Source organism: Delphinapterus leucas, chromosome 15 (genome assembly GCF_059928025.1).
Source record: "Delphinapterus leucas isolate spDelLeu-1000000601 "Yukka" chromosome 15, BTC_Dleu_Yukka2, whole genome shotgun sequence".
NCBI lineage: Eukaryota > Metazoa > Chordata > Mammalia > Artiodactyla > Monodontidae > Delphinapterus > Delphinapterus leucas.
Genome location: NC_143143.1, coordinates 35,488,466 through 35,504,087, shown reverse-complemented (window position 1 = coordinate 35,504,087; position 15,622 = coordinate 35,488,466). Strand labels below are relative to the sequence as shown.

General features: G+C 42.2%; 2 protein-coding genes across 2 annotated transcripts in view; one reads left to right on the top strand and one right to left on the bottom strand.

The window, feature by feature from the left end:
• The first annotated feature begins 3,156 nt into the window (after positions 1-3,156).
• OR2C1 (olfactory receptor family 2 subfamily C member 1) overlaps positions 3,157-15,622 on the top strand; it is a 33,818-nt gene continuing 21,352 nt past the window's right edge. Inside the window, 1 exon segment of the mRNA XM_089896283.1 lies at positions 3,157-15,622. This exon segment is cut by the window's right edge and continues 5,694 nt beyond it. Coding sequence (XP_089752409.1) covers positions 8,375-9,496 — 1,122 coding nt within the window. The 5' untranslated portion in view covers positions 3,157-8,374 and the 3' untranslated portion in view covers positions 9,497-15,622.
• The window catches only part of ZSCAN32 (zinc finger and SCAN domain containing 32), a 27,552-nt gene continuing 25,814 nt past the window's right edge, over positions 13,885-15,622 (bottom strand). The window contains 1 exon segment of the mRNA XM_022594699.3: positions 13,885-15,622. This exon segment is cut by the window's right edge and continues 13,454 nt beyond it. The gene's annotated coding sequence lies outside the window, so the exon portion shown is untranslated.

Sequence of the window (15,622 nt, the reverse complement as noted above, 5' to 3'; positions counted from 1 at the left end):
TCTGAAGTCAGGGAGCATGATTCCTCCAGCTCCGTTTTTCTTTCTCAAGATTGCTTTGGCTATTCGGGGTCTTTTGTGTTTCCATACAAATTGTGAAATTTTTTGTTCTAGTTCTGTGATAAAATGCCAGTGGTAGTTTGATAGGGATTGCATTGAATCTGTAGATTGCTTTGGGTAGTAGAGTCATTTTCACAATGTTGATTCTTCCAATCCAAGAACATGGTATATCTCTCCATCTATTTGTATCATCTTTAATTTCTTTCATCAGTGTCTTATAATTTTCTGCATACAGGTCTTTTGTCTCCTTAGGTAAGTTTATTCCTAGATATTTTATTCTTTTTGTTGCAATGGTAAATGGGAGTGTTTTCTTGATTTCACTTTCATATTTTTCATCATTAGTGTATAGGAATGCCAGAGATTTCTGTGCATTAATTTTGTATCCCACTACTTTACCAAATTCATTGATTAGCTCTAGTAGTTTCCTGGTAGCATCTTTAGGATTCTCTATGTATAGTATCATGTCATCTGCAAACAGTGACAGCTTTACTTCTTTTCTGATTTGAATTCCTTTTATTTCCTTTTCTTCTCTGATTGCTGTGGCTAAAACTTCCAAAACTATGTTGAATAAGAGTGGTGAGAGTGGGCAACCTTGTCTTGTTCATGACCTTAGTGGAAATGCTTTCAGTTTTTCACCATTGAGGATGATGTTGGCTGTGGGTTTGTCATATATGGCCTTTATTATGTTGAGCAAATTTCCCTCTATGCCTACTTTTCTGCAGGGTTTTTATCATAAATGAGTGTTGAATTTTGTCAAAAGCTTTCTCTGCATCTATTGAGATGATCATATGGTTTTTCTCCTTCAATTTGTTAATATGGTGTATCACGTTGATTGATTTGCATATATTGAAGAATCCTTGCATTCCTGGAATAAACCCCACTTGATCATGGTGTATGATCCTTTTAATGTGCTGTTGGATTCTGTTTGCTAGTATTTTGTTGAGGATTTTTACATCTATGTTCATCAGTGATATTGGCCTGTAGCTTTCTTTCTTTGTGACATCCTTGTCTGGCTTTGGTATCAGGGTGATGGTGGCCTCATAGAATGAGTTTGGAAGTGTTCCTCCCTCTGCTATATTTTGGAAGAGTTTGAGAAGGATAGGTGTTAGCTCTTCTCTAAATGTTTGATAGAATTCTCCTGTGAAGCCATCTGCTCCCGGGCTTTTGTTTGTTGGAAGATTTTAAATCACAGTTTCAATTTTAGTGCTTGTGATTTGTCTGTTCATATTTTCTATTTCTTCCTGATTCAGTCTTGGCAGGTTGTGCATTTCTAAGAATTTGTCCATTTCTTCCAGGTTCTCCATTTTATTGGCATAGAGTTGCTTGTAGTAATCTCTCATGATCTTTTGTATTTCTGCAGTGTCAGTTGTTACTTCTCCTTTTTCATTTCTAATTCTATTGATTTGAGTCTTCTCCCTTTTTTTCTTGATGAGTCTGGCTAATGGTTTATCAATTTTATTTATCTTCTCAAAGAACCAGCTTTTAGTTTTATTGATCTTTGCTATCGTTTCCTTCATTTCTTTTTCATTTATTTCTGATCTGATTTTTATTATTTCTTTCCTTCTGCTAACTTTGAGGTTTTTTTGTTCTTCTTTCTCTAATTGCTTTAGGTGCAGGGTTAGGTTGTTTATTCGAGATGTTCCCTGTTTCTTAAGGTAGGATTGTATTGCTATAAACTTCCCTCTTAGAACTGCTTTTGGTGCATCCCATAGGTTTTGGGTCGTCGTGTCTCCATTGTCATTTGTTTCTAGGTATTTTTTGATTTCCTCTTTGATGTCTTTAGTGATCACTTTGTTATTAAGTAGTGTATTGTTTAGCCTCCATGTGTTTGTATTTTTTACAGATCTTTTCCTGTAATTGATATCTAGTCTCATAGCGTTGTGGTCGGAAAAGATACTTGATACAATTTCAATTTTCTTAAATTTACCAAGGCTTGATTTGTGACCCAAGATATGATCTATCCTGGAGAATGTTCCATGAGCACTTGAGAAAAATGTGTATTCTGTTGTTTTTGGATGGAATGTCCTATAAATATCAGTTAAGTCCATCTTGTTTAATGTATCATTTAAAGTTTGTGTTTCCTTATTTATTTTCATTTTGGATGATCTGTCCATGGGTGAAAGTGGGGTGTTAAAGTCCCCTATTATGAATGTGTTACTGTTGATTTCCCCTTTTATGGCTGTTAGTATTTGCCTTATGTATTGAGGTGCTCCTATGTTGGGTGCATAAATATTTACAATTGTTATATCTTCTTCTTGGATCGATCCCTTGATCATTATGTAGTGTCCTTCTTTGTCTCTTCTAATAGTGTTTATTTTAAAGTCTATTTTGTCTGATATGAGAATTGCTACTCCAGCTTTCTTTTGGTTTCCATTTGCATGGAATATCTTTTTCCATCCCCTTACTGTCAATCTGTATGTGTCTCTAGGTCTGAAGTGGGTCTCTTGTAGACAGCATATATATGGGTTTTGTTTTTGTATCCATTCAGCCAGTCTGTGTCTTTTGGTGGGAGCATTTAATCCATTTACATTTAAGGTAATTATCAATATGTATGTTCCTATTCCCATTTTCTTAATTGTTTTGGATTTTTTATTGTAGGTCTTTTCCTTCTCTTGTGTTTCTTGCCTAGAGAAGTTCCTTTAGCATTTGTTGTAAAGCTGGTTTGGTGGTGCTGAACTCTCTCAGCTTTTGCTTGTCTGTAAAGGTTTTAATTTCTCCATCAAATCTGAATGAGATCCTTGCTGGGTAGAGTAATGTTGATTGTAGGTTTTTCTCCTTCATCACTTTAAATATGTCCTGCCGTCCCTTCTGGCTTGCAGAGTTTCTGCTGAAATATCAGCTGTTAACCTTATGGGGATTCCCTTGTGTGTTATTTGTTGTTTTTCCCTTGCTGCTTTTAATATGTTTTCTTTGTATTTAATTTTTGACAGTTTGATTAATATGTGTCTTGCTGTGTTTCTCCTTGGATTTATCCTGTATGGACTCTCTGTGCTTTTGGGACTTGATTAACTTTTTCCTTTCCCATATTAGGGAAGTTTTCAACTATAATCTCTTCAAATATTTTCTCAGTCCCTTTCTTTTTCTCTTCTTCTTCTGGAACCCCTATAATTCGAATGTTGGTGTGTTTAATGTTGTCTCAGAGGTCTCTGAGACTGTCCTCAGTTCTTTTCATTCTTTTTTCTTTATTCTGCTCTGCAGTAGTTATTTCCACTATTTTATCTTCCAGGTCACTTATCCATTCTTCTGCCTCAGTTATTCTATTGATCCCATCTAGAGTTTTTTGTGTGTTTTTTTGCGGTACGCGGGCCTCTCACTGTTGTGGCCTCTCCCGTTGCGGAGCACAGGCTCCGGACGTGCAGGCCCAGTGGCCATGGCTCACGGGCCTAGCCGCTCCGCGGCATGTGGGATCTTCCCGGACCGGGGCACGAACCCATGTCCCCTGCATCGGCAGGCGGACTCTCAATCACTGCGCCACCAGGGAAGCCCAAGAAAAAAATTCTTTAAAAAGAAAAAAAAATGGACAGGCAGAACGCTAGGACAAATGATAAAAGCAAAGCTATACAGACAAAATCACACACAGAAGCATACACATACACACTCACAAAGAGAAAAAGGGGGGAAAATATATATATATATCGCTGCTCCCAAAGTCCACCTCCTCAATTTCGGATGATTCGTTGTCTATTCAGGTATTCCACAGATGCAGGGTACATCAAGGTGATTGTGGAGATTTAATCCGCTGCTCCTGAGGCTGCTGGGAGAGATTTCCCTTTCTCTTCTTTGTTTGCACAGCCCCCAGGGCTCAGCTTTGGATTTGGCCCTGCCTCTGCGTGTAGGTCTCTGGAGGGTGTCTGTTCTTCGCTCAGACAGGACGAGGTTAAAGGAGCAGCTGACTCTGGGGCTCTGGCTCACTCAGGCCGAGGGGGGAGGGAGGGGTGCGGATGCGGGGCGAGCCTGCGGCGGCAGAGGCCGGTGTGATGTTGCACCAGCCCGAGGCTCGCCGTGCGTTCTCCCGTTCTCCCGGGGAAGTTGTCCCTGGATCCCGGGACCCTGGCAGTGGCGGGCTGCACAGGCTCCCCGGAAGGGAGGTGTGGAGAGTGACCTGTGCTCGCACACAGGCTTCTTGGTGGCGGCAGCAGCAGCCTTAGCGTCTCATGCCCGTCTCTGGGGTCCGCGCTGTTAGCCGCGGCTCGCGCCCGTCTCTGGAGCTCCTTTAAGCAGCGCTCTTAATCCCCTCTTCTCGCGTACCAGGAAACAAAGAGGGAAGAAAAAGTCTCTTGCCTCTTCTGCAGGTCCAGACCTTTTCCCGGACTCCCTTCCGGCTAGCCGTGGCGCACTAACCCCTTCAGGCTGTGTTCACGCTGCCAGTCCTCTCCCTGCGCTCTGACCGAGGCCTGAGCCTCAGCCCCCAGCCCCGCCCACCCCGGCGGGTGAGCAAACAAGCCTCTCGGGCTGGTGAGCGCTGGTCAGCACCGATCCTCTGTGCGGGAATCTCCCCGTTTTGCCCTCCGCACCCCTGTTGCTGTGCTCTCCTCCGCGGCTCCGATGCTTCCCCCCTCCGCCCCCCGCAGTCTCCGCCCGCGAAGGGGCTTCCTAGTGTGTGGAACCCTTTCCTCCTTCACAGCTCCCTTCCACTGGTGCAGGTCCCGTCCCTTTTCTTTTGTCTCTGTTTATTCTTTTTTCTTTTGCCCTACCCAGGTACGTGGGGAGTTTCTTGCCTTTTGGGAGGTCTGAGGTCTTCTGCCAGCGTTCAGTAGGTGTTCTGTAGGAGTTGTTCCACATGTAGATGTATTTCTGGTGTATCTGTGGGGAGGAAGGTGATCTCCACGTATTACTCTTCCACCGTCTTCCCGATTCCCACATCTCTAATTCTTGAATCCTAAGATTCGGGGGTAGAACTCCTGTTCACCCCATCAAATACCTGAAATCCACCTTAGACTTCAACCTTCTAGACAAATTTTGTTCTGTTATGTGGCTCTTGCCTGCCATGCTGCCACAATGTTTACACTGAAAACCTTATCTCCAGTTCTGACCAAGTCATCATGAAAAGGTTAACTTAGACCTTAGATGCAAGATAGGCACAAACTGAGCTCTCAGGAATATCACTGTCAACTGTCTCCCACATAAATGAAATATTTTAAAATAAAACATATATAAAAACTTCTCTGCCAGGGTCAGGAATTCAGGATTAGGTTTATTTATTTGTTTTTTTTTTATGATTCCCTTTCCTTTTATTACTCAGGCTAATATTAAAGCAAGGCTTGAATTCTGAGAACTTGCACCCACATACGGGGAGTGCTGACAGCTCAGGAGCAGTTTCCATGACAGGAGAAAGCCAACTCCAAATTCTGTATTTGCTGTGGCTAATCCACGAGTGGCCAATTGAGAATTGTGGTAAAATTTAGGGGAGGAATGGACAGAAATCTGGGCGAAGGTGGGTTATTACCACACCCAGGATTATCTTTAAGAAGCAAGTCTTGGCTGCTCTTCTCAATATCCTGAAAGTTCAAAACAAATTTACGGACAGGCCAAGATGGGAACCATCTATGTATACATGAGTGATTCCTAAAAATCTTTCTGTAGCCAAACAAACTCCATCTGGGTGCTCCTAAATTGCACCATACATGGCGCATCCTCTGAGTTCAGTATTGTCCTTTCTAGGCTCCTCTTAAAATGCAAATAGTGCCGGATCAATTTAACATTCCAGATTACAAGAGAGCTAGGAACCAAGTGGAGAGACCTTTTAAGGGTGGAAAACACCCTGAAGAGCAGTCAAGTTGCTGAATTCAAACTTGAAGTTACATTCATGTTTGCTTGGGAGTTTCTGAGTGCCTGGGGTCAACAGCCTCCCACTATATACCCTTTCCTTTTTCTGTGCTGACTGGTATGCATAGAGTGGGGACCGAAAGAGTCCCCAGCTGAGCAGACACAAAGCATCAGCCACCCAGAGACCAGACAACTTATGGAAGAAGATGGGCCATGTCTGTCTGTGTTTCTTTCCCCTAGGGGTACAAGAGGACAGGCACTTCTAGGAGGAGGTAGTGAGATGGATACCAGGAAGAACAGAAATATGAGCTACCAGATTGGTAGGTACCTCAGTTCCGCAGCTCCCTTAAGTCCTAATTGAAAAGAATAAGCAGTCACCTCTTCTTCTTTTTAAATTAATTTATTTATTTTTGGCTGCATTGGGGCTTTATCTAGTTGTGGCGAGCGGGGGCTACTCTTCCATTGTGGCGCGGGCTTCTCATTGCGGTGGCTTCTCTTGTTGCGGAGCACGGGCTCCAGGCGCACAGGCTTCACTAGCTGTGGCTCGCGGGCTCTAGAGTGCAGGCTCAGTAGTTGTGGCGCATGGCCTTCGTTGCTCCGCAGCATGTGGGGTCTTCCCAGACCAGGGCTCGAACCTGTGTTCCCAGCATTGGCAGGTGGATTCTTAACCACTGTGCCACTAGGGAAGCCCTAAGTAGTCACCTCTTCTCAAGGTATTCGATAGAGGTATGAAGGAGGGTTGAAAAGTGCTCTGAAATCTTTATCATCCCTGACTCAAAAGAAGGACTACCTTGTTGACCTAAAGAAACAGACAATTAGAAGAGATTTCCTGCCTGACATCTGGGTGGGATATAGCATTAGGATCTCCAGTATATTTGCTACTTATTGATGAAAAGGACAGTTCTCAGGGTCTTCAGCCAAGAGGTGTAGCCAAGTGGTTCCTGTCTAGAGCACCAGAACCAGATAAGCACACATGCACACTTCCCTTGAGTAGAAACTTCCATCAAGCCTGCTCTTTGGGCGTGGCAGCCAGGGTTCCTGTGGGACATGTCATGATCCAGAGGAAGAGCAGAGCATTTACTCCCAGTCTTCAGCTTCCAGATGAGGACAGCTGACCCAAGACTATTTTTGTTTTCTTCTCAGATCCTTTTATTTATTTATTTATTTATTTTAAAATTCTGACTTCCTTGCAGTTAGGAAGTCAGAATTTCTTTTTTAAAATAATTAATTAATTAGTTAATTAAGAGCTGTGTTGGGTCTTCATTTCTGTGCGAGGGCTTTCTCTAGTTGTGGCAAGCGGGGGCCACTCTTCATCGCGGTGCGCGGGCCTCTCACTATTGCGGCCTCTCTTGCTGCGGAGCACAGGCTCCAGACGCGCAGGCTCAGTAGTTGTGGCTCACGGGCCTAGTTGCTCCGCGGCATGTGGGATCTTCCCAGACCAGGGCTCGAACCCGCGTCCCCTGCATTAGCAGGCAGATTCTCAACCACTGCGCCACCAGGGAAGCCCAGATCCTTTTATTTATTAGCCAAAGAAGGGGGGTGGGCTTTGGTTCGTGATCTTCAGTAAAGCCTAGGTCTTGCCCAATGAAGGGAGATGGTAATTGGCCCATTATTAACAAGAGGTAATTTTTGTTTATGAGATGTTAAGAATTACTCCATGGTTTAGAGGTGGGCATAGTGGTCATATACCTCAAACTTTCGGGGATCCCCTCTGAAATCTTCTATTTTCCTTTTCTAATTATGGGTATCCTGTAACTGATTTAACTCCTTTTGGGGTAGACCCTGTTTCTATCTTTAGCCTGTTCCACCTACATGTACTTGGGCTTACATGAAGTTTTGTTCTGTTCTACATTTACCTCTTTTTAACTCACGTGTTTGTATCTTCTGTATTTGGTGAATATGTCTATATTCATGCTTCCCATTCTTTTCATGATTGTATAGACTCATCACCTTCTCCCTCAAACTTCATCTTTCAGGACCAGGAGTTTTCACTTGGGAGGGGAGGGATATAGAAGAGAAGGGAAGAAATTTATCAGAAACATTTGGGGAATTCTTCCAAATACAGCAGGTCTGCTCACCCCTCCCCTGAGTATACCAAAACCTTGGCTGGGGAAATTAGCATTTTTTGAGAATTTCCACATTTAGTTCCAATGGTCAACTCCCTCTACCCTTTTGAACTGAAGGAGTTCACACTCCTTCATCATGGACAAAGATGATGGATGGACAGGGTGCAAAGATGAATTTCTTGGGTCATCACTGTGTTGAACTGAAGACCCTGATCTTTTTGTTCTTCATGAAGCACTTCCTTCATTTTGTGATAGCTCATGTTGATATTCAGATGGAATAAAGTTTCCATTCATTGTGGGACTGATAGTGTTTGGGGATTGCAATGAAACCTTGCAATCATAAAATTTAAACTGGTACTTAACTACAAAGGTCGGCGACATCAGACCTGCACTGATGCAGATCCACCTAATCCAGTAGCTTCTTCACTTGCTTTACTCCTGGTTGTCCCTGGACAGATTCCTCAAGTGACTGAAGGCAACGAGAGATGGAAAGGGCCAACAGCAGCTCCTTGGAGAGCTTTATTCTGATGGGTGTATCTGACCATCCCCAGCTGGAGATAATCTTTTTTGTAGTCATCCTCTTCTCCTACTTGCTGACCCTTGTTGGGAACTCAACCATGATCCTGCTTTCCAGCCTGGATGCCCGGCTCCACACACCCATGTACTTCTTCCTCAGTAACCTCTCCTCCCTGGATCTTGCTTTTACTACTAGCTCAGTCCCCCAAGTGCTGATCATCTTGTGGGGATCAGACAAGACCATCAGCTATGGTGGCTGTGTGACCCAACTCAATGTTTTCCTCTGGCTAGGGGCTACTGAGTGCATCCTGCTCTTGGTGATGGCATTTGACTACTATGTCGCGGTGTGCTGGCCCCTGCACTACACCACCATCATGAACCCCCGGCTCTGCTGGCTGCTGGCTGCCATTACCTGGTTGGGTGGCTTGGGCAACTCTGTGGTCCAGTCAACCTTCACTCTGCAGCTCCCTTTGTGAGGGCACCAGAGGGTGGACAGCTTCCTGTGTGAGGTGCCCGCCATGATCAAACTAGCCTGTGGAGACACAAGTCTCAATGAGGCTGTGCTCAATGGTGTCTGCACCTTCTTCACCACTGTCCCATTAAGCATCATCCTGACCTCCTACTGCTACATAGCTCAGGCAGTGCTGAAGATCCACTCGGCCAAGGGACAGAGAAAGACCTTTAACACGTGCCCCTCTTATCTGGTGGTGGTACTCCTCTTTTATGGCTCAGCTATCTATGGGTATCTGCTTCCAGCTAAGACCAGCAACCAGGACAAATTCATTTCCCTCTTCTACTCTGTGGTCACACTCATGGTGAACCCTCTCATTTACACTCTGAGGAACAAGGAGGTGAAGGGGGCGCTGAGGAGGCTGCTGGGGAAGTCAGCTGAAGGAAGGGAAAACTATCATTTACCACCTCTTCATCTCTACAAGTTTTTTCTCATTCTCTCTGGCCAGGTGAACATGAGGAGTACTGACCGCAGTACAAGCATGTTCTTGACAGCACTAAGCTGTTGGTACATGGTTAATGTTATTTCTTTTTTTTTGAGGTTAAAGGGATTTTTTTTTAACATCTTTATTGGGGTATAATTGCTTTACAATGGTGTGTTAGTTTCTGCTTTATAACAAAGAAAATCAGTTATACATGTACATATTTCCCATATCTCTTCCCTCTTGCGTCTCCCTCCCTCCCACCCTCCCTATCCCACCCCTCCAAGTGGTCACAAAGCACCGAGCTGATCTCCCTGTGCTATGCGGCTGCTTCCCACTAGCTATCTACCTTACGTTTGGTAGTGTATATATGTCCATGCCTCTCTCTCGCTTTGTCACAGCTCACCCTTCCCCCTCCCCATATCCTCAAGTCCGTTCTCTAGTAGGTTTGTGTCTTTATTTATTTTATTTATTTATTTTTTTGCGGTACGCGGGCCTCTCACCGCTGCGGCCTCTCCCGTTGCGGAGCACAGGCTCCGGACGTGCAGGCTCAGCGGCCATGGTCCACTGGCCCAGCTGCTCCGCGGCACATGGGACCCTCCCGGATCGGGGCACGAACCCGTGCCCCCCGCATCGGCAGGCGGACTCTCAACCACTGCGCCACCAGGGAAGCCCGTTAATGTTATTTCTAATGTTCTACACTTCTTTACCAAATATCCTACTGTGGACCACAGATAACAGGGCAGATGTGTCATCAATGACTCAGAGGTTGTTGACTTAGTACAGACTTAGTTCACTGTCACTGCTGTCCACATTTTATTACGTGTAATAAATATTACATATGTATTATTGTATTTCTAGAGAATTCTGTACTTTTCTAAAGAAAGCACCTCCACTTGGCAGTATCTTATATAATTCCATAAAATCAAGCCAGGTTTTATTAGCCCCAGTTGAAAACCCAAGAATTCATCTTTGCACCCTATCCATCCATCATCTTTGTCCATCTCTCTTTGTCTTTTCTTAATGTTTCAGTCTATCTACCCACACTTCCCAGTCATATGCCCCTCTGTCATCTTGTTTAACCTCTATTTTATGTGTACATTCCATTTTCCCTTTTGCCTTATCCAATGTTGAATGAGAAATGGTAGGAAGGAGATTGGTTCAAGATGACGGAGTAGAAGGACGTGCTCTCACTCCCTCTTGTGAGAGCACTGGAATCACAATCATCAACAGGAAGACACTGGAACTCACCAAAAAAGATACCCCACATCCAAAGACAAAGGAGAAGCCACAATGAGACAGAAGGAGGGGCACAATCACAATAAAATCAAATCCCATAACTGCTGGGTGGTTGACTCACAAACTGGAGAACACTTATACCACAGAAGTCCACTGGAGTGAAGGTTCTGAGCCCCACGTCAGGCTTCCAACCTGGGGGTCCGGCAACAGGAGAAGGAATTCCCAGAGGATCAGACTTTGAAGGCGAGCGAGATTTGACTGTAGGATTTTGACAGGACTGGGAGAAACAGAGACTCCACTCTTGGAGGGCACACACAAAGTAGTGTGCACATCGAGTCCCAGGGGAAGGAGCAGTGACCCCCCATAGGAGACTGAACTAGACCTATTTGCTAGTGTTGGAGGGTCTCCTGCAGAGGCAGAGGGTGGCTGTGTCTCACCATGTGGACAAGGACACTGGCAGCAGAAGTTCTGGGAAGTACTCCTTGGTGTGAGCCCTCCCAGAGTCCGACATTAGCCCCACCAAAGAGCCCAGGTAGGCTCCAGGGTTGGGTCACCTCAGGCCAAACAACCAACAGGGAGGGAACCCAGCCCCACCCATCAGCAGACAAGCGGATTAAAGTTTTACTGAGCTCTGCCACCAGAGCAACAGCCAGTTCTACCCACCACCAGTCACTCCCATCAGGAAAGTTCCACAAGACTCTTAGATAACCTAATCCACCAGAGGGCAGACAGCAGAAGCAAGAAGAACTACAATCCTGCAGCCTGTGGAACAAAAACCACACTCAGAAAGATAGACAAGATGAAAAGGCAGAGGGCTATGTACCAGATGAAGGAACAAGATAAAACCCCAGAAAAACAACTAAATGAAGTGGAGATAGGTAACCTTCCAAAAAAGAATTCAGAATAATGATAGTGAAGATGATCCAGGACCTCCAAAAAGAATGGAGGCAAAGATCGAGAAGATGTAAGAGATGTTTAAAAAAGACCTAGAAGAATTAAAGAACAAACAAACAGAGATGAACAATACAAAAACTGAAATGAAAACTACACTAGAAGGAATCAATAGCAGAATAACTGAGGTAGAAGAACAGATAAGTGACCTGGAAGACAGAAAGGAGGAATTCACCTCTGCGGAACAGAATAAAGAAAAAAGAAATAAAGACAGCCTAAGAGACCTCTGGGACAACATTAAACGCAACAACACTCGCATTATAGGGGCCTCAGAATGAGAAGAGAGAGAGAAAGGACCTGAGAAAATATTTGAAGAGATTATAGTCGAAAACTTCCCTAACATGGGAAAGGAAATAGCCACCCAAGTCCAGGAAGCGCAGAGAGTCCCATAAAGGATAAACCCAAGGAAACACACTGAGACATATAGTAATCAAATTGGCAAAAATTAAAGACACAGAAAAATTATTGAAAGCAGCAAGGGAAAAATGACAAATAATATACAAGGGAACTCCCATAAGGTTAAGAGCTGATTTCTCAGCAGAAACTGTACAAGCCAGAAAGGAGTGGCATGACATATTTAAAGTGATGAAAGGGAAGGACCTACAACCAAGATTACTCTACCCGGCAAGGATCTCATTCAGATTCAATGGAGAAATCAAAAGCTTTACAGACAACCAAAAGCTAAGAGAATTCAGCACCACCAAACCAGCTCTACAACAAATACTAAAGGAACTTCTCTAAGTGGGAAACACAAGAGAAGAAAAGGGCCTACAAAAACAAACCCAAAACAATTAAGAAAGTGGTAATAGGAACATACATATCAATAATTACCTTAAACGTGAATGGATTAAATCCTCCAACCAAAAGACACAGGCTTGCTGAATGGATACAAAAACAAGACCCATATATATGCTGTCTACAAGAGGCCCACTTCAGACCTAGGGACACATACAGACTGAAAGTGAGGGGATGGAAAAAGATATTCCATGCAAATGGAAATCAAAAGAAAGCTGGAGTAGCAATACTCATATCAGATAAAATAGACTTTAAAATACACAATGTTACAAGAGACAAGGAAGGACACTACATAATGATCAAGACATCAATCCAAGAAGAAGATATAACAATTATAAATATATATGCACCCAACATAGGAGCACCTCAATACATAAGGCATCTGCTAACAGCTATAAAACAAGAAATCGACAGGAACACAATAATAGTGGGGGACTTTAACACCTCACTTACACCAATGGACAGATCATCCAAACAGAAAATTAATAAGGAAACCCAAGCTTTAAATGACACAATAGACCAGATAGATTTAATTGATATCTATAGGACATTCCATCCAAAAACAGCAGATTACACTTTCTTTTCAAATGCGCACAGAACATTCTCCAGGATAGATCACATCTTGGGTCACAAATCAAGCCTCAGTAAATTTAAGAAAATTGAAATCATATTAAGTATCTTTTCTGACCATAATGCTATGAGATTAGAAATCAATTACAGGGAAAAAAAGTAAAAAACACAAACACATGGAGGCTAAACAATATTTTACAAAATAACCAAGAGATCACTGAAGAAATCAAAGAGGAAATCAAAAAATACCTAGAGACAAATGACAATGAAAACATGACGATCCAAAACCTATGGGATGCAGCAAAAGCAATTCTAAGAGGGAAGTTTATAGCAATACAATCCTACCTCAACAAACAACAAACATCTCAAATAAATCTAACCTTATACCTAAAGGAACTAGAGAAAGAAGAACAAAATAACCCCAAAGTTAGTAGAAGGAAAGAAATCATAAAGATCAGAGCAGGTATAAATGAAAAAGAAACAAAGAAAACAATAGCAAAGGTCAATAAAACTAAAAGCTGGTTCTTTGAGAAGATAAACAAACTTGATAAACCATTAGCCAGACTCATCAAGAAAAAAAGGGAGAAGACTCAAATCATTAAAATTAGAAATGAAAAAGGACAAGTTACAACAGACACCGCAGAAATACAAAGCATCGTAAGAGACTACTACAAGGAACTCTATGCCAATAAAGTGGACAGCCTGGAAGAAATGGACAAATTCTTAGAAAGGTATAACCTTCCAAGACTGAACCAGGAAGAAATAGAAAATATGAACAGACCAATCACAAGTAATGAAATTGAAACTGTGATTAAAAATCTTCCAACACACAAAAGTCCAGGACCAGATGGCCTCACAGGTGAATTCTATCAAACATTTAGAGAAGAGCTAACACCCATCCTTCTCAAACTCTTCTAAAAAATTGCAGAGGAAGGAACACCCCCAAACTCATTCTATGAGACCACCATCACCCTGATACCAAAACCAGACAAAGATACTACAAAAAGAGAAAATTACAGACCAATATCACTCATGAATATAGATGCAAAAATCCTCAATAAAATACTAGCAAACAGAATCCAACAACACATTAAAAGGATCATACACCATGATCAAGTGGGATTTATCCCAGAGATGCAAGGATTCTTCAATATACACAAATCAATCAATGTGATACACCATATTAACAAATTGAAGAAGAAAAACCATATGATCATCTCAATAGATGCAGAAAAAGCTTTTGACAAAATTCAACACCCATTTATTATAAAAACTCACCAGAAAGTGGGCATAGAGGGAACCTACCTCAACATAAAAAGGGCATATATGACAAACCCACAGCAAACATCATTCTCAATGGTTAAAAATGAAAGCATTTCCACTAAGATCAGGAACAAGACAAGGATGTCCACTCTCACCACTATTATTCAGTATAGTTTTGGAAGTCCTAGCCACAGCAATTAGAGAAGAAAAAGAAATAAAAGGAATACAAATTGGAAAAGAAGAAGTAAAACTGTCACTGTTTCCAGATGACATGATACTATACATAGAAAATCGTAAAAACGCCACCAGAAAACTACTAGAGCTAATCAATGAATATGGTAAAAGTGCAGAATACAAAATTAATGCACAGAAATCTCTTGCATTCCTATACACTAATGATGAAAAATCTGAAAGAGAAATTAAGGAAACACTCCCATTTACCACTGCAACAAAAAGAATAAAATACCTAGGTGTAAACCTACCTAGGGAGACGAAAGACCTGTATGCAGAAAACTATAAGACACTGATGAAAGAAATTAAATATGATACCAACAGATGGAGAGATATACCATGATCTTGGATTGGAAGAATCAATATTGTGAAAATGACTATATTAACCAAAGCAATCTACAGATTCAATGCAATCCCTATCAAATTACCAATGGTATTTTTTACAGAACAAGAAAAAAAAATCTTAAAATTTGTTTGGAGACACAAAAGACCCTGAATAGCCAATGCAGTCTTGAGGGAAAAAATCGGAGTTGGAGGAATCATGCTCCCAGACTTCAGACTATACTACAAAGCTACAGTAATCAAGACAATATGGTACTGGCACAAAAACAGAAATATAGATCAATGGAACAGCATAGAAAGCCCAGAGATAAACCCATGCACATATGGTCAACTAATCTATGACAAAGGAGGCAAGGATATACAATGGAGAAAAGACAGTCTCTTCAATAAGTGATGCTGGGAGAACTGGACAGCTACATGTAAAAGAATGAAATTAGAACACTCCCTAACACCATACACAAAAATAAACTCAAAATGGATTAGAGACCTAAATGTAAGAACGGACACTATAAAACTCTTAGAGGAAAACATAGGAAGAACACTCTTTGACATAAATCACGGCAAGATCTTTTTTGATCAACCTCCTAGAGTGATGGAAATAAAAACAAAAATAAACAAATGGGACCTAATGAAACTTAAAAGTTTTTGCACAGCAAAGGAAACTACAAACAAGATGAAAAGACAACCCTCAGAATGGGAGAAAATATTTGCAAATGAATCAACAGACAAAGGATTAATCTCCAAAATATGTAAACAGCTCATGCAGCTCAACATTAAAAAGCAAACAACTCAGTCCAAAAATGGGCAGAAGACCTAAATAGACATTTCTCCAAAGAAGACACACAGATGGCCAAGAAGCACATGAAAAGCTGCTCAACATCACTAATTATTAGA